This window comes from Carcharhinus amblyrhynchos, chromosome 5 (genome assembly GCF_965287045.1).
Source record: "Carcharhinus amblyrhynchos chromosome 5, sCarAmb.v2.hapA, whole genome shotgun sequence".
Taxonomy (NCBI): Eukaryota; Metazoa; Chordata; class Chondrichthyes; order Carcharhiniformes; family Carcharhinidae; genus Carcharhinus; species Carcharhinus amblyrhynchos.
In genome coordinates this window covers 66,721,426-66,746,551 of record NC_137328.1, presented here as the reverse complement: position 1 = coordinate 66,746,551, position 25,126 = coordinate 66,721,426, and the positions used below count along the sequence as shown (strand labels likewise).

Below are 25,126 nucleotides of genomic sequence, written 5' to 3'. Positions count from 1 at the left end.
GACAATGGGCCGAATAACAATCCCATGCATTGTAAAGAGATGTGATTCTGTGAATGTCTTGCTGGTATAGGAGTGAAAATGAGCTCTGAGAATGTCTTCAGTTGTTTGTGCGCTTGAAAGTGAAGATGAGTAATTTAAAACATTAGACTTTTGTAAACTGGGAAACAAACTTGTAAAAGCGAATGCAAGGTTGAAAAGAGTGAAAAAGGAAACTAGGTTAGTTGGTAATAACATGACTCTAAACTGGGCCTTTAAAAGCTTCATATTTTTGTAAGTAGAACCATAAAAGATGAACAGTTCACTGCACAGAAGAAACCCATTTGGCCCATTGTATTTACTTGAGCAATCTAAAATTAATTAATTTCCTACACTCTTTGCATTTCTCTGAACCTTTCCCTACTGCACAATAACTTTCCCTTTAAAGATACTGTAGACATTCAGACATTCCTTATGAAAAAAAAACTTTGATCTCCCTGTCTTCTGTATAAAGAAATAAAGTTTTAATGGTTTGAAGTTTATTTATTCATGTCACAAGTAGGTTTACATTAACACTGCAATGAAGTTACTGTGACAATCCCCTCATCGCCACATTTGGTACCTGTTCGGGTACATTGAGAGAGAATTCAGCATGACCAGTTGACCGAACCAGCACACCTTTGGACTGTGGGAGGAAACCCATGCAGACACAGGAATATCATGCAGACTCTGCACAGACAGTGACCCAAGCCACAAGTTGAACCCCGGTTCCTGGCACTGAGACAGTAGTGCTAACTACTGTGCCACCATACCACCTGAATTTAATTTCTCCCCTCACATCCCGGAATGATTTGAAATTTTTGACTCCCTGTAACTCGATCACCAACCAAAAGAAATGCAATGAATAAGGAAAGGTATGAAAATAAAATAAAAAAATGTCTTAAGACTCAGCTTCACCTTGTCTGTTTTGGTGTAATTAATCACAGTATCTCCAGACTCCTCTTATTTATGCTTTGGCTAGAATGATGCTGAAGCAAGAATCCATCTAGCACGCACATTGCTGGCTTTCCAGTACTTTTGTGGTCTAACCACTGCTTTGTACTAATGTATCATCTGTGACTTGCTGCTTATGCTTTGTGCCTTTACAATTCCAAAGTGCATCAATGGTCTTTATTAAAGCTCTATCTAACTTCAAACAGTTTTGTAATCGAGATCCAGGATCCTGCTGTCATTCCATCTTTCAATATTTTCTCATTGAGTAAAGATACCAATTTTCTGTTTTCTTAACAAAATAAGTTGCTTAACATAGCTTCACATCAAATTGTGTCTATGTCCTCTTGCAATATTCATGTGTATATATTACGTACCCATATCTACATACAAAACAAAAATAAACTCAACGCATTGCTTCGATCCCTACTTCAATCGAAACAAATCCATTAATCCTGTTTGCTTCCTGTCAATCAGCCAACTTTCCACCCACAGTACTACATTTCCTTCAATACAATATCCCTGAATTTTTGTGGTAAATCTTGACGAATGCGTTCTTGAAGCCCTAGTATGCTATCGGCATTTCCTTTCATCTGTCTCATCAGATTTGATTTAAGATTGAACGTTTTTGGCAAATCTACACTGTCCACAAGAATTCCAAAAATTTAATCTTGTGGGGATTCCAAGAATTTACCTACAACTGAGCTTTACAGTGATGCTTTGTTTCCAAATTCTTCTCCTTGAACAGCTTTTTACGTCTGACTGCCCTCCAGTACTACGTCATAATTTGTACTTAGCCCTTCTCAGTTTATCTGCTACTGAAACCCTCATCCATGCTTTCATTACCTCTGGACTTGACTGTTTCAACGCAGTCCTGGCTGGTGTCTCACATTCTATGCTTGGTTAACTTGCAGTCACCCAAAACTCCCTTGCCTGTGTCTTAACCTGCAGAGAGTTTTGTTCCCTTATCCTCACTGACCACATTGATTGTTAGTGGAGTAATATTTTGAGTTTAAAATTATTTTCCGTGTTTTCAAATCTCTTCATACCCCTGTAAGCTCTTCCAGCCCTGCAATCCATAGATATCTGCAGTCGTCTTATTCTGGCCTATTGTGCATTCCTGATTTTAATTACTCCTGTGTGCCATAACTTGAGTTTCTGGAGCTCCAAGCTCTGGAATACCCTCTCTACACCCCTCTAATGTGTTTCACTCCTTGAAGACATTCCTTAACCCTTCTCTTTGATCAATCTTTGGTCATGTTACCCAATATCACCTTTTTAGGTTTTGTGCCCAGCTTTGCTTTATAATGCTACTTTGAAGTGCCTTGGGATATCTCATTATGTTTAAGGTCCTATGCAAATGCAACCTGTTATTTCAAAGGAAAATAGAACAATTGTGGGCATGTCTTTTGTCTTTCTCCTACTTAATTCAAGCCATCAGGGCCCAGTGACTTTTTAAAAAGTTCTTCCATGGAAGTTGCATATCATTGGCTTGGCCAGTATTGTCATTGCCCATTTCCAGTTGTCTGTGAGGAGATGGTTGTGAGCCACCTTCTTGAACCACTTCAGTCTGTGGTGTAGGTGCAGCCACAACTCACTCTGAGGGACTTCAAGGATTTTGTTGTAGTGACACTGAAAGAACAGGGAAATAGTTTCAGGTCAGGAGGGTAAGTGACTTGGAGGGAAACTTGCAGGTGACAGTGTTCCCATGTGTCTGTTGCCCTTGCCTTTAAGTGGTAGAGGTCATGAGTTTGGTGAGTGCTTCAGTGCATCTTGTAGGTGTGCACATTGCTGCCACTGTGCATCAGTGGTAGAGGGAGTTGCTGTTGAAGGTGGTGAATGGAGTGCCAACCAAGGAGCTCTACATTGTCCCAGATGGTGTTGAGCTTTTTGAAAGTGCACTTATCCAGTTAACTACAAAATATTCCTTTACACAGTGCCTTGTGGATGCTGAACAGACTTTGGGGTATCAAGAGGTGAGTTGCGTGCCACAGAATTGCCAGCCTTTGTTCTGCTCCCACCCGTCCAGTAACTGCAAAGCCACCTCTGATCTGTTGAATAGTAATTGTTTACAAGCACTTACTACGCAATGCAAATATATATTACCTTGGAGGCTTACGTAATTAAAAATGTCATGTCGTTGTCTTTCTGGATGACGCACGTCCGTTGTCAATGGAATTGTAGAACAGCATTGATTCCTTAGAAACTGATAACTCCTCAATGCTTTTAAAAACTGTGATCTGTTTGTGCACACTGTGCTGTTTAAAATTAGTCCATTTTTTGAATTGCCAGCATGGCTACTATTAAATGAAGTTTGTTCCATTGAAGTTATCTGCTGTACGTGCATGTTTAAGTTTCTATTTAGCAGAGATATTTTTGGTAAGGAACAAATTGTCAAAGTGCCTACATGAAGCTTTGTTTAATAGCTCCCAAATTTTGTGTTCAAGTTATGGTAACTTTTGTTTTTCGATCTCAATATTGACCCTGGTACATGAATCACAACAAGTTGGTATTCAGGTGCAATCAGTGATTTGGAAGGAAAATGGAATGTTGACATTTATAGCAAAATGAATGGATTGTAAAAGTAGAGAGGTTTTACCACTGTTGTACAGTTGGTACGACTGTAGTGAGTACAATTGTGGATTCATTCAAGAGAGGATGTATATACATTAGAAGCAGTTCAGAGAAGGTTCACTTAACTGATACTTGGACTGGAGTATTGCTTTCTTATAAGAAAAGCACTTCATTTTTCACACACTGAAGTTCAGAACAAGAACGATAAGTGATCTTTTAGGTCATATAGTGAAGACACTGGACAGGGGGGATTCTGAAAGAATGTTTCCCCTTGTCGGAGAGATTAAAACGAGGGGACACAATTTAAAAATAATGGGCCTCCCATTTAAGATGCAGATGACGTGTCAATTTATTCTGAAGATTGACAGCCTTTGGAGCTCCCACAAAGTGGTGGATGCAAGGTCTCTTAATGTATTCACTGATGGATGTGAGCAACACTGTCATGGCCAGCGTTTGTTACCCATGGCAAATTGCCCTTGAAAAGTAATGGTGAGCTTTCTGCTTGAACTGCTGCAGTCCATGGTTTGTCATGTGTTCCTACAAACACTGAATGCTGTTCGGAAAAGAGTTCCAGGATTGTCACTCAGCAGCAGTGAAGGGAAAGTGATTTTGATCCAAGTCAGGGCACTGTGTAGTTTGGAAGAGAGCTTGCAGGTTGTGGTATTTCAGTGCTTTTTTCTAATGTTTTATTTTTTAATGTCACAAGTCGGCTTACATTAACGCTGCAATGAAGTTACTGTGAAAATCTCCTAGTTGTGTCTCTCTGGCACCTATTTGGGTGCACTGAGGGAGAATTTAGCATGGTCAATGCACCTAATCAACACGTCTTTCAGACTGGGAGGAAACTAGGCCACCTGAAGAAAAGCCACGCAGACATGGGGAGAACGTGCAAATTCCGCACAGACAGTAACCCAAGCCAGGAATCGAACCTGGCGCCATGAGGTAGCAGTGCTAACCACTGTGCCATCATGCTGCCGTGCATCTGCTGTCCTTGTCGTTCTAGGTGATAAAATTTAAGGGTTTAGAGAGTGCTGTTGTCCAAGTCCTGATAAATTACTGTCGTGCATCTTGAAGTTCATACACATTGCCACTGCATCAGTGGTGGAGGGAGTCAAGGGTAAGGTGGTGGATGGAGTCCTAGACAAGCAAGCTGCTTTGTCCTGGATCATGTTGAGCTTCGTGTTGTTGGAGCTAGACTTAACTATAGGTGGAGCATATTCCATCACATTCCTCACTTGCGCCTTGTAGTTGATGGAAAGGGCTTGGAGAGCTGGGAAGTGAAATACTCTGCAAAATTCCCAACCTCAGACCAACTCTTCCAACCACAGTATTTATATGGCTGGTCCCATTGAGCTGTTGGTCAAAGTTAATCCTAGGATGTTGACGAGGGAGGAATTGAGTGATATTAATATCCTTGAATGCCAAGGAAAGATGGTTAGGTTCTCTCCTGTTGGAGATGGTCATTGCTTGGCACTTGTGCAGCGATTGATGTAACTGAGTGGCTTCCTGGGCAGTTGACAGTCGGTCACGTTGCCATGGCTCTGGAGTCGCATGTAGGCCAGACCAGGTAAGGATGAACAAGGGCAGCAGCTATATGGGAACGTAACCACCTGCAACATAACTACACTCCAAGACAAACTCCACCTTGACCTGGAAATATATCGCCCTTGTTTCGCAGTCGCTGGGCTAAAATTCTAGAATTCCCTCCCTAACGTCATCGTGAGCCAATCCAGAGCATGAGAGTTGTAGCCTCAAAAGGGCAACTAGGGATGGGCAATAAATCTGGCCAGCCTGTGGGTGCCCATGTCCCACAAAGGAATAAAAAAAACTTGTGTGGTGCAAATGTTATTTGCCACTTGTCAGTCCAAGCTAGGATATTTGCCTAAATCTTATTGAATTTGGGCATGGACTATTTCAGTACCTGTGGAGTTATAAATGGTGCTGAACATTGAATGGATATCTCCACTTCTGATTTCTAATGGAAGGAAGACCATTGATGAAGCACCTGGAGATGGTTGAGCTAGGACACTACGCTGAAGAATTTCAGCTGTCATATCCCAGGACTGTGATCTCCAGCCGCCACAATCATTTTCCTTTGTGCAAGGCATGACTCCAGCTGCCAAAGAGTTTTCCCCTTTATTCCCGCTGACTCCAGTTTTTCTTTAGCTCCTTGCTTGGCCAAATATAGCCTTGATGTTAAGGGCAGCCACCTCTTCTCAAACATTGGCGTTCAGCACTTTTGCACATATTTGAGGTTAAGAGCTGCTAGTTTTAACGTAAGAGTAAATGGACTCCTGCACGAGGAGTTTCTTGGGCTCAGCAAGACTGAGATGTTCAGGCCATGATCGTACTGAATAGTGGACCAGGCTTGAGGGGCCCAGTGGCTGACTCTTAATTTGTCTGTTCATAACTGCAATTCGGTCAAAATAGTTTTGTTACCTTTTATCAAATTAGTTTATCAGAAATTGCTCGCTGATGGGCCATAAGGAAGATTCTTAATCACATTTCTCATCAATACTTTTTCATTCTTTGGAAATGTAAAGTGCACTGGAAATCTCAACTCCACTGGCAAAATCAGGATGTTCGTATGCTGTGTTCCTGTTCCATTGAATACTTTTCGATTTTTTTTTTTTGGAAAATAACTTGCTCCTAACGCAAATACTGCTTTGTCTTGCGATACTCTTGCTCACAAAATTGGTGTCTCAAAGCTATGAGTAAAGTAGGGGTGGGAAAACTAACATGAGGTAGTCATTTCTTTTTGTTGTCACCAGCTGTTTTATTATAATGTTCCCCACACACAGTCTGCAGTCAAGCCCAGAGTACATGATAAAAAGAAAGACTTGTATTTATGTAGTAGCACTTTCCACAATCTTGGCAAGCCTAAAGTGCTTCCCAGCCAATCAGACTATCTGTTTTACTGATGTTGATTGAGGGATAAAAATTGGCCAGGGCACCAACGGGAACTTTGATTTGGTGGCTTGGCATCTTTTTTAGCTGCCTAAGGTAGCATCTTTGTTGCAGTACTGGAATGTCAGTTTGGATTGTATGCTCAAGTCAGGATTGAAGCTAGAACCCACAATGTTTCAGCTGAAGAGGCAAAAATGCTACCACTGAACCACAGCAATGTGGTGTTCTCTCAAATGATGTAAGGTCGTTATTTGCTTGTCTGTGTTGTGTAATTGTCAACTGAGAACTCAAAATTTAACTCTTAGGTGCAAAATGCATTGTTTAACTGTTTATCTAACTCATTGTTCTGTGCTTGAAACATGATGGAAGCTGTAAACAGAAGTTTGAGAGAATCCAACATTGAATATTTCTCAATTTTTATCATATTTTCATGTCTAATGTCATCACCCTGTATACTTTCCCCTTAATTCGGAATATCATTTTGTTGAGTATTGGTTTGGAGCTCATTAGCAGAGAAATTGATAAATGCAAACCAGATTAAAAATAGTGAAATTTGTCTTGTGCAACATTCATCCCTGGCTGTTCTACCTTTTTAGAAGAATTAAATGAGAAAACAATGGATCAACATCATTACCAAAAAGAGAAAAGGTGACAGCTTAAAATATTTTTCACAATATAAAAATAAGAACTTCAAAAGTAGGAGCACCTGTAAGCCATTTGGCCCCTTGAGCCTCCTCCACTGTTCAATAAGATTGTGGCCTTAACTTGACCTTCCTGTGTATCACTCATAACCCTTGACTCCAAAATTATCCCTGTCTTTGATATATTCAATGACCCAACCTCCACTATTTATTGGGTAAATGAATGACCTTCTGAGAGAAATAAATACTCAACCTCAGTTTGCAATAGGCAACCCCTCATGTTTAAATTGTGCCTCCTGGTTCCAGATTTCCTTGAAAAAAGAAACATCCACTCAGCATTTAACTTGTCAAATCCCCTTAGAAGCTTCTATATTTCAATAAGATTATCTCCTCTTCTGAGTTCCAGTGGGTGTTGTGCCAGCGTGCTCAACTTTCCTTAACACAAACTCCTCATCCTAGCAATTGGCCCCCTTCTCTGAACTTTATCCAATAGAAGTGTTATGTTGTGTAAGGTGACCAAAATGTATGCCATATCTTTGGTTTGATCTCTTCAATTTGATGTTTAGTTGTAGAAGCAGGCAAGTCTTTCTATCAGGTGTTCTCTTTGCAATAAAAACCAATGTTCCATTTGCCACCTTAATTACTTCCCATTACTGCATGTTTATTTGTTGTGATTCATGCACAGTGTCTCCAGATTCCTCCATTCTTAAGCATTCTGAAGGCTCTCTTCATTGAAATTATAATGTTTTTCTGCCCATCAGCCAAAATGGGCAATCTCACATTTTCCCACGTTATACTCTGCCAAATTTTTGCCTGCTCACTTGACTTATCCATATCATTGCACAGACTTTGTATCCTTGTCGTAACTTCTTTCCGGATCACAGAATTCAGTAAATTCGTTCAGCAGAATTGTCATTCACAGCATCATGTTGATTGTGTTGGGAAAATCATATTTTCATGATGTATTTTTCCTTCAAAATTTGGAGGGACCTTACTTGGAGACTTGGATTTTCTTCTACAAAAAAAGTAATAAGTTCACCTTTGGACTGGAAGCAAGAATGCCTTTTAAAGAAATTACTTGACCAGCCCTGGTATTTGCGAGGTGAAGAGTTTTGTGCTTTAATATTTTAATTCATGGGACAAACTTGTTAAAAGGCAAAGGCTAATCATTTACTGGAAATTACACAATGGGTGTGCTTTAAGTTTTAACTTGTGTTTTGAATTCAGTTGGGACTGAAGTAAAATAGTGAGAAGCTTCCTAGCTTTCACTCTCTTTGCATTGCCTGAGATAGTGTGGTTATCAGGATCCAGTTATGAACTCATCTGTCTCTGGGGGAACTCAGGAGACAGAAACAATAATTTGATTTGATTTTGATTTGGTTTATTATTGTCACATGTATTTACATTGTGAAAAGTATTATTTCTTGCATGCTATGCAGATAAAGCATACCATTCATAGAGAAGGAAACGAGAGAGTGCAAAATGTAGTGTTACAGTCATAGCTAGGGTGTAGAGAATGATCAACTTAATGCAAGGTAAGTCCATTCAAAAATCTGACAGCAGCAGGGAAGAAGCTGTTCTTGAGGCGATTGGTACTTGACCTCAGACTTTTATCTTTTTCCTGAGGGGAAGGAGGTGGAAGAGAATGTCCATGGTGTGTGGGGTCATAGAATAGAATAATAGAAAAACTACAAGACAAACAGGCCCTTCGGCCCACAAGTTGCGCTGATCATAACTCTACCTACTAGGCTTACCTCTAACCCTCAATCCTATTAAGTCCCACATACGCATCCAGAAGTCTCTTAAGACCCTATCGAATTTGCCCCCACCACCACCGACGGCAGCCGATTCCAGTCACCCACCACCCTCTGAGTGAAAAACTTACCCCGACATCTCCTCTGTACCAACTCCCCAGCACCTTAAACCTGGGTCCTTAATTGTGCTGGCTGCTTTGGCAAGGCAGTGGGAAGTGTAGACTGTCAATGGATGGGAGGCTGGTTTGTGTTATGGGTTGGGCTACATTCATGACTTTTTGTAGTTCCTTGCAGTCTTGGGCAGAGTGGAAGCCATACCAAGTTGTGATATAGCAGGAAACAATGCTTTTCTGTGGTACATCTCTAAAAGTTGAGAGTCATAGCTGATGTGCCAGATTTCTAATAAAGATTTATTCAGACAATTTCTCCTCCATGCTGAAGCTCCTCCACTGATCTATCTGCGCACAAGGGTTCTCCAAATTGATAACATTGAAACTCTGAAAACTTCATCCTTTTTGTTCGAAGTCTACTCTTCAACTGCCCATCTCTGCAGAACCGCTGTTTCTTACGTTTCTGTGTATGTGTTGGGGAAGGAATTGATCATTATACTTTGTGTATGGGATTTAATGGGATTGGGAGTTGTAGATAGCTCTATAGCCTAGTTGGTATGGATATGATCGGTGCAACTTGTGGGCCGAAGGGCCTGTTTATGCTGTGGTGTTCTATGTTCTAGAGTGCAGTTGTGTGTATTAACCAGTTCTTTCATCTTGTTTGAAAAAACAAGTTCTGTTTTTTAATAAATCAATCATAAGAGTTTATTGAAAGAAGCTGGTTAATGTTTCTAATAATTGGCCATTTTGCTGAATCAATTAGATGTTTGCACTAGTGTTGCAACCCGTGGAATAGTGGAGCTACATCAGCTGTAGACTCTTCCCATCCCAGTTGTAACAGTTCTTTCTTTCTAATAGTATTCTGGTTTCCTAAATGTTCTGCATCCTCCCTCTTTAATGATGGATTCTAGCATTTTCCAAATGACAGACGTTAAACTAACTGGCCTACTGTTTGCTGCTTTAGGTCTCTTTTTGGTAACTTAAGTTTTTATAGTTTTCCAGTTTGCTGGGGTCTTCCAGAAACTTAAGAAATTTTGGAGAATTACAATCAGTGCATCCACCACCTTGGCAGCCACCTCTTTCACGAGCCAAGAATGCAGGTCCAGGCAATTCACCAAAGATCCTTAGAGAGCATCTTCCAAACTTCACAACCACTTCCATCTAGAAGGACATGGGCAACAGATACATAGGAATACCACCACCTACAAGTTCCCCTCGAAGTCACTCACCATCCTGAATTGGAAATATCACTGTTTCTTTGCAGATGTTGGGTCAAAATCCTGGAATTTCTTCCATAACTGTATTGTGGGTCAACCCACAGCACATGGACTGCAGCGTATCAAGAAAGCAGCTCATCACCATCTCCTCCGGGGCGGCTAGGGATGTGTAATAAATGCTGGCCTGCCAGTGATGCCAATGTCCCATGAATGAATTAATCAGCTTTAAATTCTACTGGTTTCCCAATTTTTTTTTTCTCTCTCATGGTAGTGATTGTTAAGCTTTTCTTTCCCTTTTATCTTTTAGATTTTCTACATTTCTTGGTGTCTTTGAGTTTCTTCTCATGTTTACAAGTGTGTTTTTGTTAGAGCAGTTTGTGGTTAAGAGCATGAAAACCACATGTAATCCATGGTGCTCATGTTCTACTTAAGTTTTATTTAAAACTTTAATTTCTCTCATTCTTCAGCAATTCATTGTTCAATAAAAGATTTTTAAAATTTGGATTTGGTATTCCATTTTGTTCTGGCTGTTGTTTGGCCCAGGTAAATTATCCGACTAGATATGGAGCGCTCTTTTTAAACCCTGTGTTGTATTTTAGTAAGGAAACTGGTCTCTCAACTGCCTGTGAATGCGCGACTAGCACTCCTTACTCTGCCACAAAGGTTAAAATTACATTTCACAAAAAGCATCTTATTTTTAAGTGTTAGACAAGTGACACCTATAATGTTTGGGGTTGGATTTCTGAGGGGTTTTGGAGGCAATTTATCTCAGTTGTAGCCCTCTCACTTGGGTCGAGGGTTCAAACCACATTCCAGCGAGTGCGTAATCCAGCTTACACTGCAGTGCAATATTGATGGAATGTGACATTGAGAGTTGCCAGCTTTTGGATAAGATATTCAGCTGAGGTACTGCCCCCCTCTCAAATGGAGTTACAGCTTCCGTGGTGCTATTGGGAATGCAGAGAGGTTCTCCTGGCCAATATGTATCATTCAACTTGTATCACTGAAATAAACTATCCAATCATTTTAACTCATTGTTTACACTGAGGCATTTCTTGACATTATGAACAATTACTGCACCAATTTTATTGGCTGCAATCTGCTGTGGGATGCCTTGGGGTCTTGTAAGGCACATATAAATGCAAGTAGTTTGCTTTCACGATAGTAACTCTGATGGGTATGCAGCAAAACAGTCGTCATTTTGGATGGGATCTGAATATGATCCTGGATCTTAATGGATAAAACAGCAGCATGTCAGATCACTGGTACTAATGTACCTGCTGCACTTGGCTGCCAGCTGATGTTTGTAGACCCCACTTTGCGATTTCAATCTCAATTGTGGGCAGGACCTGTTGGGTGGCAGAGGTTATAAAAGGAATTGCAATATTCATGTTTAAATAATTTCACAACTCCTTACCTCTTGGGATTGTGACAGATGGTTGATTTTCTGATTTCTGTGGGGAAGTTTCGTTGATGCGCTCTAATACTGACGTACTAAACTGGGTGTCCTCACTCTGGTCCCCTTGATCTTGTTGGGGTCAACATTGGATAGCGCTGAGCAGGCGTGTCCCAGCACTTAAAACGCCCTGCAGACATTTAGTCCCTGGTTATTGATTTGAGTCAGCCTTATTTAATACCTAAAATGCATTGATTCAGTACCAGTTAATCTGTTTTATTAAATGTCGTGTCATTTCTGATGTTATGAGCAATTGTCACATTTCAAGTCACTGTTGTATGAATCCCAAATGCTTTGGTATCAGCACTGTTTTCCTGTACTTTGATCCTGGTACTTTGTATAGTTTATATATGCTTTATTTATGATTTGGTCATTTTGTGTTTTACTTACTCCCTTCTTACTTCCTCCTCCTCTAACAGATTTCCCGAATGGAGTACGTTCACTCAAAAAACTTGATATACAGAGATGTAAAGCCAGAGAACTTCTTAGTGGGACGACCAGGAAGCAAAAACCAGAATGTAATTCACATAATAGATTTTGGCCTTGCTAAAGAATACATAGACCCAGAGACAAAAAAGCACATCCCTTACAGAGAACACAAGAGCCTTACTGGAACGGCCAGATACATGAGCATAAATACACATTTAGGAAAAGGTGAGTAATTTCCATTAAGCTGTCTGTCTTAAAAATTGTTTGACGTTTTGATTTTTTTAAAAAAAATTATAACAAGGATTTAATTAGAATTGTGTGTTGAATTGAAAGTATATATTTAAATTGAGATGAATTATCACTTGCCTTTCGGATTTCATATTTTGTGAAAAATCTATTGACACCAGTGCACATTCGGACCTTCGGTAACCATAAGGTGTTGGCATATAAATCGATTTTTTGAAACGTCCCGAAACCGCAGGTTGATTCAGATATTGAATCTAAGAGTGGGTGCTGCCATTTTGAAATGTCATCAGCACCTGACACAGAGTAGGCATATAAACTCAGCAAATGTTCACAACACATCCTAAATTGTTTGCTTTATCCCTTTTTGTACTGAGTTAAAAAGTACCACGAAGTAAGACATCTGTTTGTTCAGTGAAAAAATTGAGGCTGATCACTAATGTATAAGTTGTATGTTGTGATTGAAAAACAGGTTTGTCTTTTGCCACGTGTACGCAAAGATGAGATTTTTGGGGCTGGACAAATGGGGGCTTTCTAATGCATTGGGTTGACTTGTATGCTGTATTTTAATTAGAACACTACAGCCCAAACAGGCCCTTCGGCCCACAAGTTGTGCTGGTCATATCCATACCTACCAGGCCTATCTATAACTCCAAATCCCATTTAAATCCCATGTATTCATCCAGCAGTCTCTTTAAAAGACCCCAGCAAGTTCACCTCTATCACCACCGATGGCAGCCGATTCCACTCACTCACCGCCCTCTGAGTGAAAAACTTACCCCTGATATCTCCTCTGTACCTGCTCCCCAGCACCTTAAACCTGTGTCCTCTCGTAGCAACCATTTCAGCCCTGGGAAATAGCCTCTGAGAATCCACCCTATCTATCCCTCTTAACATTTTATAAACCTCTATCAGGTTGCCTCTCTGGGGAGAAGAGACCTAGCTCCCTCAACCTATCTTAAGGCATGCCACCCAATCCAGGCAACATCCTTGTAAATCTCCTCTGCACCCTCTCAATAGCTTCCATATCCTTCCTGTAGTGAGGCGACCAGAACTGTGCACAGTATTCCAAGTGGGGTCTGACAAGGGTCCTATAAAGTTGCAGCATTACCTCCCGACTCCTAAACTCAATCCCTCAATTGATGAAGGCTAGCACACCATACGCCTTCTTGACCACATCCTCCACCTGTGAGGCCGCTTGAAGAGTCCTATGGACCCGGACCCCAAGGTCCTTCTGCTCCTCAACACTGCTACAAGTCCTACCCTTGATATTGTACTCCTTCATCCCACTAGACCTGCCAAAATGGACCACTACACATTTATCCGCGTGGTACAGAAAAAGAGAATTTAGTCAATCGTGGAGAATGGAAGTCGTATTAAATATTTTCTCCCCACACTTGTGGTTGCTGGTTTCATCAGTAAAATTTCACTGATCCATTCCCACCACCTCAAATAAAATGACTTCACCTTTACAAATGTATGTGGCATGCTGTAGAATGTTCAGCAATCTGCTGTAAATTATCTTTGGAAATGCAGTCAGATTCCAAGTGTAAAGTTTTTAAGCACAGATAATTGACATGCCTTGGTAACGGTAGCTAAATTTAAATGATAATATCTTTGCTTAAAGCCAAACGTGTGCGCTTGTAATAAGTTCACATATGCAGTCTGATCTGCATCTTCAAATACTACTAGTTACATTTTTATGGTTTATAATGTGAGGGAACGTGTATCTTTTTACCACTATTTATTTAAGGGTATTTGGTGAATGCCCTACTTTACAGTTTCGGTGGTCTTTCTGAAAGCAGACCCCTCAACCCCAACAAAACAGAAGCTGAAGCCTTTTGCAATCCAGGACTTAGTAGAACCTGCTGCACACTATATGTTTCCAAGCCACTACAGAAGCACATGTTATCAATGCACCACACGCAAGCTGGGTATGCTGTCTGAATAAGTTAACTTCTGACTAGATTTGCAGTCTCGAACTCTGCAATGACTGTTCAAAGCTGACTAAAACTTGGGAATCTACCCTGCAAATTTTAATCAAACTTCAGTATATACATGCTAATGCATACTAATAGCTAAATCACATGATTGGGAATTGCGTCTGTATGATTGCAAGAGTAAAGATTTATTTCTGTTAACTACTGTTGAAATTGCAGCCAGAAAGCCATATGCAATTCACATATGTGTGTGTAATTAGATAAGAGTGTCCCTGAGAATTTGAAACTATTTGCAGCGGCATGAGACATAAAAAAGTTTGAAAGTTACTCAGCTGTTTTAATGTGTTCTTGATGTTTTGTGCAAGCAGTTTTGTGTAGTCCAGAGATGTGCAGGTTAGGTTGATTGTCTGTGATAAATTGCCCCTTAGTGGGATTAGCAGGGTCAATACGTGAGGTTATGCAGATAGGGCCTGGGTGGGATGGTTGTCAATGCCGATAGAACCAAATGGTCTCCTTTTGCATTGAATTTTGATTCAATAAATCTGACTTGCATCAGACACAGTTCATGAATAAAATTGATGCCTGCTTCCTTTCTCTATTACAGTTTTAATGCTATTTTTGAAATTTGGTGCGTTACTTTTCTCCTTTGTGCTGCAGAAAGTTTTTGTTTCAGGCATTGGTGAATATTTGAATGAGGAATGAGATAATTGGGTCACTGGAGAAATGTATCTGATTATTGATCTTGGTACAGGTGCTATAGTAAGCAACCAAGATGGTCACTTAATTTATGAAATTAATTTTGATAGTTGTGTGAGGAAATCTGTACTTTTTTCAAGATTAAAACTTCACTTGTGTCAGAGAATTCTGATGCAAGTGCGGAAAGCACCAAAATGGGAAAAGCAAGATCAAATTACTCTGAGACAAAGTGAAAGCTTCACCACAGGATTGGAGTTGAACTGTGCCAATGTGAGCCCAGGTGACAGATCTGTAAGGAGCTGAGAGAGGAGAGATGGTTCTGTGCTGCTGAGGGCAGGGGCACGGGGAAGTCCCTGGAGCCATTGGCAGCGCCATGCTGTTAAGATGTTTATTTCAGGAAGCCCAGAAGCAGTGTTTGCTTCATACAGCTGGGGTTCAAGGGAGCTCAGAAGCCATTGTTGATAGCATTGTGGCAGAGGAGCTGGGACCATGCCTGTGTTTAGACAGTGGAGTATAGTCCGGTAAACACAGTAAGCGATGCAGTTTTGGTGATTGGTCAGCTCGGCTGGAAAAGACCAAGCAGGCTGGACCCGGGAGCCAATTTGAGAGAAATTTGGAGTAGTTGGCCTTTTGGATGAAAATTCTACTTAACTTAGGTGGAGTGGAGCTGCTTTTGATTGTGGATCAGACTAGCTCTTCAAAGAGGAACTGAAATTCCTCACAAAAAAGGGTTTTAAAGAGTTTTTGTGACTTGTGATGACTGGGTGAGTTGATGAGAAAATCAGGGGACCTTCCTTGGTTGTGTCTGCCATTTAATGTGCAGTTTATAGTGTTGAACCATAGTTTGCTTGTTGACATTTACCTCAATTCTAGATGTTGAAGTATAAGATAGATAGTATTGACCATTTGTTTTGTTGACTCTCTTATTGTTAAATTCCTTTGTTTTGAAACCATGGAATCTTTTGGTTCTATTCTCTTAGTAAGTTTTTAAAAAAAAGTTATTTACTGGTCCCTAATTCGAGTGTATCAAAATTTAGAGTCTGCTCTGGGATCGTACCAATTGTGAATCTGTTCTTTTCTGTTAAATCTTGAAAACTTAGTTGAGGTTAGTAACAGTTTTAACATTGCTGACAAGAGATTTTTGGCTTTGTACTAACACTGCAATTGAGATGGATTCCCATTTGGTATTTTCTCCCTTGCTGTCCATAAAAAAAAATGGAACTCAGGAAAATCCATTATCTTTTTTCAATTTCACAACTGCCAATCAAATGTGGATTCAAACAAAACCCACAAAATATTTGAATTGGGCAAGTTGGCCCCTCGCTTTAGACATTGGGAGCGGGATGGCACCAGACTAATCAACAATCAAAATTTTTTGGCTCATTTTCAGAGCGTGAACATGGCTTTTAATTCATAGTTACCATGGCAGAAACAATCAAGGCCATGGCATATGATGGAAGTCACAGAATAGCTACAGCACAGAAAAAGGCCATTCGGTCCATCGTATCAGCACCAGCGCTCAAAATGAGCAGTGTACTCTGCCATTCTCCTGCCTTCTCCACGTGAGCCTGCATGATCTTTTTCGGTTAACAGTTAATGGAAAAGAGAACTGATAAGTGGTGTTTGAAAGGGAAGAAAAGAGCTTGAAGCTCTATGGAGTGCAGGAGAGTGGATGGAAATACAGGGGAGGAATAGCAGAACAGTGCCAGCATGAAATTGGATGGAAAAAGCAGTATATTTCTATGGCTCATAAAAGGGAGATTTAAGTATGAAAGTATGACTTCAATGGGCAGGAGCATGAGTAAGAAAAGTTTTCCAGCATGAACCGAGAAGAGAATGCTCTTTTGATGTTAGGACACTAAGATGCAGTGATGGGGGAAAAGACTCCAACGTATCAAAAAGACAGAAAAAGATCTAGAAACTAATATGTTTTCAAATGCTGGTGACATTTTACAAGTGGCAGATGAAATCCATGACATACAGGACAATAGCAAATGACAAGGAAAGTTTGAACGTCCTTTGTGATATGTAACATATATATGTATATGTGTGTGTATATTATTTCAGTAAAAGTGTTGCTGTGTATGTATAAATGTGCTTCATGCTTAATAGTACAACAGTTAGTGAATGTCATAGAGGACTGGCTCATTTTTGATTTAGGATTTATTTTTGCTTGAACCATTGGCAGTTTGACTGTATGTTGTTGCGAACGAATGCTGATGTGACTTTGGTTTGCTTATAGAATTATTTCAGTACTGGGGTATTTTGAGTGGAGGTTTAAAATGGTGACTGGCAGCATTAGCCATGAAATTTGTACATGCAGAGGAAAATTTATGTTGCTTAGCAGAAGGTATTGTCCTTTTGACAAGTGACTATATTGTCCTTTGTCTTTTATATTGTGGCTATGTCTCAACTGACCATGTGTAGTTCCATTCAGGATAATAACAAAGTTCAGTATATTGAAAAATAAACGTTTAATTTAAATAGTGCATAAAATAATTGTTCAAAATTGAATCAATAATGGTGTTTCATCTAAATAATAAATGTCGACTATTCATAGAGTCTCACTTGGATTGTCTTAAAGTAATTTTTCGGGTGCTAAGGATTATAGCTGTTGGGTTGTGGTACTGACTATGCATGATAAGTGCATGCTAATGCTTTACATAAGATTGCAGAAGAAGATCACTTAAAAAAAAATTTTACAAAATGTTCTTTGATGCATGTGATCTGTGCTAAATTATGCTTCTATTCTTCCCTTATCTGGCACATTGTAGAGGTTATTCTTGGGTTTTGTTGCAGTGTTGCGATCTTTACAGCTTTTAAATACAAATGAGATGAATGAAAAGCAAATATGCTTAGGAAAAATAAAACCTAAAGTGTAATTCTGTTGGGGGTATGGGGTCGAATGTATCGGTCTTCAAATTGCAGGAGGATGGATATATGGCTGAAGGTGCATGTCAGGATGCTCTGGAATTTCTGAACATGCAGAGTTACCTGGGAATTATTCAGGATGTTTCAACTTTGAACAATTTCCCTGCATCCTGGGATCCTTCGTGATTGTTTCAAGAGTTAGAGTCAGAGATTTCCAATAGTTTTGCACCCAGGAAATAGTCAACAGATCAAAACCTAATCTAACACCTGGTAATTTTGCTGTCGAACACTCCACACCAATCCCATAACCTGACCTGACTACCACTCACAACTGCCTCCTGACCCCTATACCTGCTCACCCACTTGATCATTCATCAACATTCAAAATGGACACTTAAACTTGCAATATGGCAGCTCGTGCAATAAAAATGGAGGCCTGTCCCCTCTTCCCTGCTCCTGATGTCTTCTGATGGAAGTTGTTCATTCCTGTGAAAGGGCTTGGAAGATCCGTGAAGAAATACACCAGAGTGTCACATTGAGGTAATTTGAGCGCAGCAGTGATTTGGATGATCATCGTGACTGCTTGGAAGAATGAGCCATAACTGATGCTGAAAGCATGGACCACTTGAACTTGCAGATTTCTTTGAGCCTGAGAAAGCTATGATTATAACTTATGTTCGTTGAAGTAAAATATATATGGCAGTGAAGCTGACAATTTCGTGCAGGCTATAAAAATGTTTCTACGTGATGTCTTGTAACATCATATCCATCAAGAAATGCAGTTCAAAAAATGTTTAAATTTGAACGCAACAGCAGTATGTACTAAACTAGATATCACCTGTTGAAAGAGGAGGAGGAACAGTGAAGAACAAAATGTTATTTTGTTTAGAAAGTTCTTTATTCTGATACACCACATCATCTATAACATCCAATGCAACATTACCATGTTATGGAAGAACACTCAATTTATTCTGGTGGATGAACAAATCCAGAAATCAATGTTCTGTTTCTTTTAATCCCTTTGGATTCTGCACATAGCTGGTGATTTGTACAGAATTTGATCTTGTGTTTCAGCCAGTATCTCTACTTGTATATGATTTAAGTGGCACGTGATTTCAGTGCAGTCCATCATATACTATATGCCCCCTTATTCTGAGCCAGAAAGCCAGGGAATTTGGTTGCATTTTGAATAGAAGGGAACAAGAAAGCAAGTTTTTGCTAATTCTGTACCAGCCTGTATCTTTCAAATCAAAATACATGTGTTTTGCAGCCATTTGACTGCATAATTTTTAGTTATATATTCAAAATCTTCCAAGTGGTTTGTCTATTTTACCTTAGTTACTGTATCTAGTGTCATTTATCGGGCACAGAATGCATTATTAACATCGTCAGTCTGCTGAACAATACGTCACTGAAAAAATATTTGCATATTAGTTTGATGTTTTTTGACAAGCTCAAGTTGATGCATCTTGAGAAAAGAAATTGATATTCAAAATCATACTTGCACAAGAAAAATATCAACCTGAGGCCTGTAGTTAACCCACAGAAACTTGGGCTGATTTATAATTTTGCTGTTGCAGGCCATGAAATATACTAAATATTTTATTGAACTTGTGTGGATGCTTTTATGCTAAATTCCTCAATGTTTTTTAAAGACGAAATTACTTTTTTTAAAAAAAGTCTCCCTTTTGAAGTGAACTGATGATCTGTGATCATTTGTACAAGCTGATATTTGCCAACAAAGTACTAATGTACCAACTTGATGATCAATCCTTGTGTTCCTGGTTGATTTCACAGCTTCAGGCATCTCTTCTGCCTTGCATTCCATTGGACAGAGCCAGGTGACACAGAAACAAAGCTAGAGGATTCTGCAATCTTTGAATGTGCCTGCAACATGCGCTACTTGAGCGTGAACTCCAGGGGGAGGGCAAATTTGAGGTCTGAGGCCACACTGTTACTCACCTTTTGCCTTGTGGCTTAAACTGCACTGTAGTTGCTGGAGTTCCATCCCTTACAATTTCAAGCTAGCTGTGAGGATAAGATTTCATGTTTAACATGTGGAAGCCCAACATTTAAGTTTCCAAATCATAGAATGGCTACAGCTCAAAAGGAGGTAATTCAGCCCATTGTTTTTGGCATTGCCCCTCTCTCCCCTCCCCTCGCTTTCCCTTGAGCTCTTCATTTTTTTTCTTTCAGCTAATGATCCAGTTCCCTTTTCAGAGACCCAATTGGATAGCTGTCAGTGGGGCTTGAGCATTTCCCCACAAGAGAGCAGGGAAAGATGCGATTGACCAACTGTTTTATTAAAATATAATGTTCGTTTGGTATGACTAATGAGAAAGACTTGTTTTGTCAGAACATCCCCATGGAAACAGCAGTGAATCAGAATCCTAGTGTCCCTCATTTGTGCAGCCTGTAAATGGAGGTCTTGCGACCTCTTGGTAGACTCCTTGCTCGTCACTTGCTATGAGTTGTCTCAAGACTGAAGAATCTGACAAAGGATCAGCACAGGACTTCCACAGACCTGGCTGTTCGTTGTGTCATTGTGGAATATATGGCCAAGATATGACCGATACTAACTTATAATAATGTCAAAGATTAGTTAAACACAGTCAATACTTCCCAATTGTCAAACAAAGGGAAAACAGAGGGAGGATAAGTAAAGCAAAACAGGAAATAAAATCAGTAATTCGAATCCTTAGCAATTCTTCATAACAAATTCTGCAGGCTAATAATTCCAGCTACGATGACCGGAACTTCAGGCAATTTTTCTTTCAAATGTTGCACAACCTGCTGTGTCTCCTTAACATTTGTTGTCTGAAGGGGCCACTTCAGCATTGGGTACGTTGGATATTTTGAGTTTGGTATGGATGGTCCTCAAATCATGCAGAACCAGATTTCAGTGTTGGCTTCGAGGTGGGGCAGTCAGCTGCAGTGTTTCCCCAGGAGAGGGATCTGCTGTGCAAAAGTTGAGCTGTTTCAGATGCTCTTGTACCTTTTTAGAGCCATGTATAGAACCGCAAAGGCCTCGGAGACAAATGCACTAGTAACACAAAGCATTATAATGAATGGTTAATTTTTATGTTGGATTATTGCTTGATGCTTTAATGCCCATGATGTTTAAAGCTGAATCATAAGCCGAATTGGTTGCTTTCCAAATAAGGGTGGAGATTAAATCGAGGATCAAAAATAATAAAAGAACAAATTATATCGACACCACTTATAACTTGGATGCTTAATCAACAATAAGAGTGAAGTGAATTAAGTTTATTTATTAGTCGCAAGTTGGCTTACATTAATGTAATTATTATATTACGTCACTTACATTGATGTGAATCTTCTCAAGTTAGCACTGAAATTGCTCTGCAAGGGAGGTAGGGAAAGTTGACACTTGCTACTTTTAATTTTAGTGCAATGCTATGGTGTTTACTAAAAAGACGACAAATGTTAGGAACACGTAGCAGGTTGTGCAGCATTTGAAAGAAAAATTTGCCTAAAGTTCTGGTCATCATAGCTGGCATTATTAACCTGCAGAATTTATTATAAAGAATTGCTCAGGATTTGAATTGCTGATTTTATTTCCTGTTTTGCTTTTCTTATCCTTCCTCTGTGTTTTCCCTTTGTTTGACAAATGGGAAATATTGACTGTGTTTGACTAATCTTTGACATTATTATAAGTTAGTACTGGTTATATCTCAGTCATATACTCCGTCATAATCTTACAGGCCTTGCAGTACAATGGTAACACATCCTTTCAGGGAGAGTAAGACCAGTGAGCTGAAACTCAGGTATACTGAAATGGAACATAATGGAGTAAACTTTCATGTCATTAAAAGATCATAAAGTACAATAATGTGTGCAGAGTAATTAGTTTTACAGATCTCAAAACCAACTTGTAAATGTACCTTAGATTTAGGATTGTTGGCTTAGTTAATAATTTGGTACTTTTTGTTTGGATACATCCTCTTTGAAACTTGAATACATACTGACTATGTTTTAATCAGTGATCACAATTGAGCAAAAATACAGTTGAAAGGATAGGTTTTCAATGGGAGTTTTCCTAGTCATTCATGTCACTACCTCAATATGGTGAGGTGGCACTACCTTCTCAACTGCCCTGCTGCCTGAGTCAATCAGTCCAGAATTCTATATGCCAGCATCTTAATTGGTTGCAGCATGATTCAACTCTAAATCACTGTGTATGGATCATTACTTGACTTCGAGGAAGGCCTGAATGCAGAAAATTGAAGTGTGGTTCCATCTTTTCAACACTTTGCATGTACTTTATGCACAGAATTCTTTTTACCAAACACGTTGCAAAATAGATTGAACTGCAGATGTGTTTTGGAAATGTGGAGCTTATAATGTGATAAAATAGCAGCATTCAACTTCCATAAAAATGTGAGCTATTTAAGGACTCTTGTGCTTTGTGACATTAATTTATGATGAGAGGCTGACAGGTAGTTTGTTTTCTAAGAACTGTCTTCAGATTTCATCTGGTTTGGCAGTGAGCCAGAGGTAGAAAGGGAAGCACTAAGGTCCACATTGTTTTTCTCTCTCTTAAATGATCCTGTCGTTTTCCATTTGCCCTCAAGCTTATTTCATTTCAGTAGTAAAATTGTTACATGTTCATCTACCTTGTCAATGAAGCATCTCATTATTCGAACATAAGAACATAAGAAATAGGAGCAGGAGTAGGCCATCCAGCCCTTCGAGCCTGCCCCGCCATTCAGTAAGATCATGGCTGATCTGTCGCTGCTCAGTTCCACTTTCCCGCCCTCCCCCCATAACCCTTAATCCCCTCTCCTATCAAAAACCCATCAACCCGCGTCTTAAAAATATTTAGCGAGGCAGCCTCCACCACTTCAACGGGCAGAGAATTCCAGAGATTCACCACCCTTTGAGTGAAGAAGTTCCTCCTCAACTCCGTTCTAAACCGCCCCCCTTTTATCTTGAGGCTGTGCCCCCTAGTCCTACTGTCCTTTCTGAGCGGGAAGAGTCTTTCTACCTCTATCCTATCCATCCCATTCATCATCATATACGTCTCAATGAGATCTCCCCTCATTCTTCTAAACTCTAACGAGTACAAGCCTAGTTTATTCAGCCTCTCCTCATAGCTCAACCCCCTCAACTCCGGTATCAGCCTAGTAAACCTCCTCTGCACTCCCTCCAAGGCCAAAATATCCTTGCGTAAGTACAGCGCCCAAAACTTAAGTAACTTAATTTGATGTATTCATATTTCTCATTTACATGCTTCCTCTTGGGGACATCATCCAAAAATATGTGGAGTTCTACATGTATGCTGATGACATCCAGCCCCACCTCCATTGCCTGTTGTCTTCTGTCTCTGATTTGCTACAATGTTTCCCCTTTATCTGGTCCTGGATGAGCAAGAATTTCATGCAAACTAAATGTTAAGAATACCAAAGTCATGATTTTTGGTTCCATCACTCCTGAAGGTCGCTGCCTGGCATAAACCAGACTATTCCTAACCTTTGGTGTTTGATTTGACTCTAAAGATAAGCTTTCAACCTCATCACTGCTCCATTGCTAAGACTGCTCAATTACACGTCCAAAACATCACACATCTGTGTCCCTATTATACCTAGTGCTGTAGTCCTTATCAACTTGTTGCTTAGATACTTGGATATTCCAGTGCTCCGCTGACTGCCCCCAACCATCTACCGACCCCCATTGCCCCCACATCTTCCACCCTCTAGACTTAAGCTCATCCAAAACTCTGACAATATTGCAGCTTGTACTAAGTCTTGTTCACCCATTACCCCTGTGCTTGTTAACCAACTTTGGCTCTCAATTCAATAATGCCTTGATTTTAAAAAATTGATTCCTTGTTTTCAAATCTCTCCACAATTTTCCTCCAACCCTCCAAGATCCCTGCACTCCAATTCTGGTCTCTTGGGCACTCCAATGATAACTCTATCTTTAGCACCTTGGGGTCCTAGATCTGCAATTCCAGCCCTAAGTCTCCCTATCTTCCTCATGTTGTTTGATGACATTCTCCAAAACCTACCTACTTAGTTGCCCTAATTTTTCTTCATGTGGCTTGCTGTCAAATTTTGTTTGAAGTTCCTATGAAGGACTTTGGGACATTTTACTGTGTTAAATAAATGCAGGTTGTGGTTGGTGTTGTTACCAACTAAGTTGATTTTTATTTGTTCAAAAAATGGCTGCATGAACAATAGTAAACTCTATGAACTCCTTGCAAATGCAGAGAAACAATAGTCTCCTGAAAGCCGTGGCTACCTTTGTGAAATGTGAGTGGTTTGCAGGTGTTTATCTTCAATTGTTTATCATAGGTTACAGAGCAGAGGGGCTGTTCAGCTCATCTGCACCAGCCAGAAAAGAGAAAAAAAGGTAGCTGCTCATTTTAATCCCATTTCTCAGTGCACACTCTGTAGCCTTGCAGGTTGCATATTCCAGATTAGGTGCAGATCTCAGTGCCTTTTTAATTGAGTGCTTTTGTGTTCACGATAACTTTGAATTTCAAATTGCAGATGTGGTTGGGGTTGTATTATGTTTCGCTTTGAATTTGTGTGTCACTGCAATGGTATGAAGTTGGTAAAAGTATTGTTGCAGATCCTACAATATCAGTGCACGAAGCCCATTTAGTTTCCACCAGCACTCATTTTGTATGAAACTTTGAAATGATAGCCGAATGCAGTGATCTGTGCTGACGTTCTCCCTTAATATGGGTGCTGAAACAGAGGCCAGTGGGCACAGAAAATTGCACTGCTGTCTGTCATGCTGGCTTGCCATCACGGTTGACAGTTTACAATTTTGCAGAGGAGGGATGGAAGGTAGGACACAGCATCCTGCCTGATTTGAATCAAAGATAAAGTTGAGCTTGCAAACAAGTAGGCTGAGGGCCAATTTCATATTTTTGTGAAGACACATGGGTTTCACAATGGATCTGGAACAGTCCTTGTGGAAGCAGATACTTGCACTTTCTCTAAGTATTTTCACCTCTCTGTCAGTAACTTTGTCACCAGCGCTACCTGGCAATGTTCCACTGCTGCCTCTTTGAAAATAGTGCGATTGGGGTGATGGTGCACTTGTCCTCCTATATGAGCGCACTCTGCTTTGCATTGTGTACCCTCTTCTCCTACAAGGACATAAGGGAGAGATGAGGCAAAATTGGCCCCTCACCATTGTCAGAGATTGCATTGAAGATGCCAGGCCCTCAGAACTCTAAACCTTGCATGTGGGTCAGTAATTACCCTAGGTATGTAACTTTGCCCTGTTCAGAAGCACCATGCATCCTTTGCCAGACAACACATGTCAAACAGTGCTCGCGGCATTAA

General features: G+C 40.1%; 1 protein-coding gene across 3 annotated transcripts in view; it reads left to right on the top strand.

Moving 5' to 3' along the window:
* Positions 1 to 25,126, top strand: part of LOC145343086 (casein kinase I) — a 214,327-nt gene that overhangs the window by 138,136 nt on the left and 51,065 nt on the right. For all 3 annotated transcript variants that reach the window (XM_080188949.1, XM_080188948.1, XM_080188947.1), the window contains exon 6: positions 12,045 to 12,279. In XM_080188949.1, the coding sequence (XP_080045075.1) occupies positions 12,045 to 12,279 (235 nt within the window). The remainder of the gene's footprint in view (positions 1 to 12,044; positions 12,280 to 25,126) is intronic.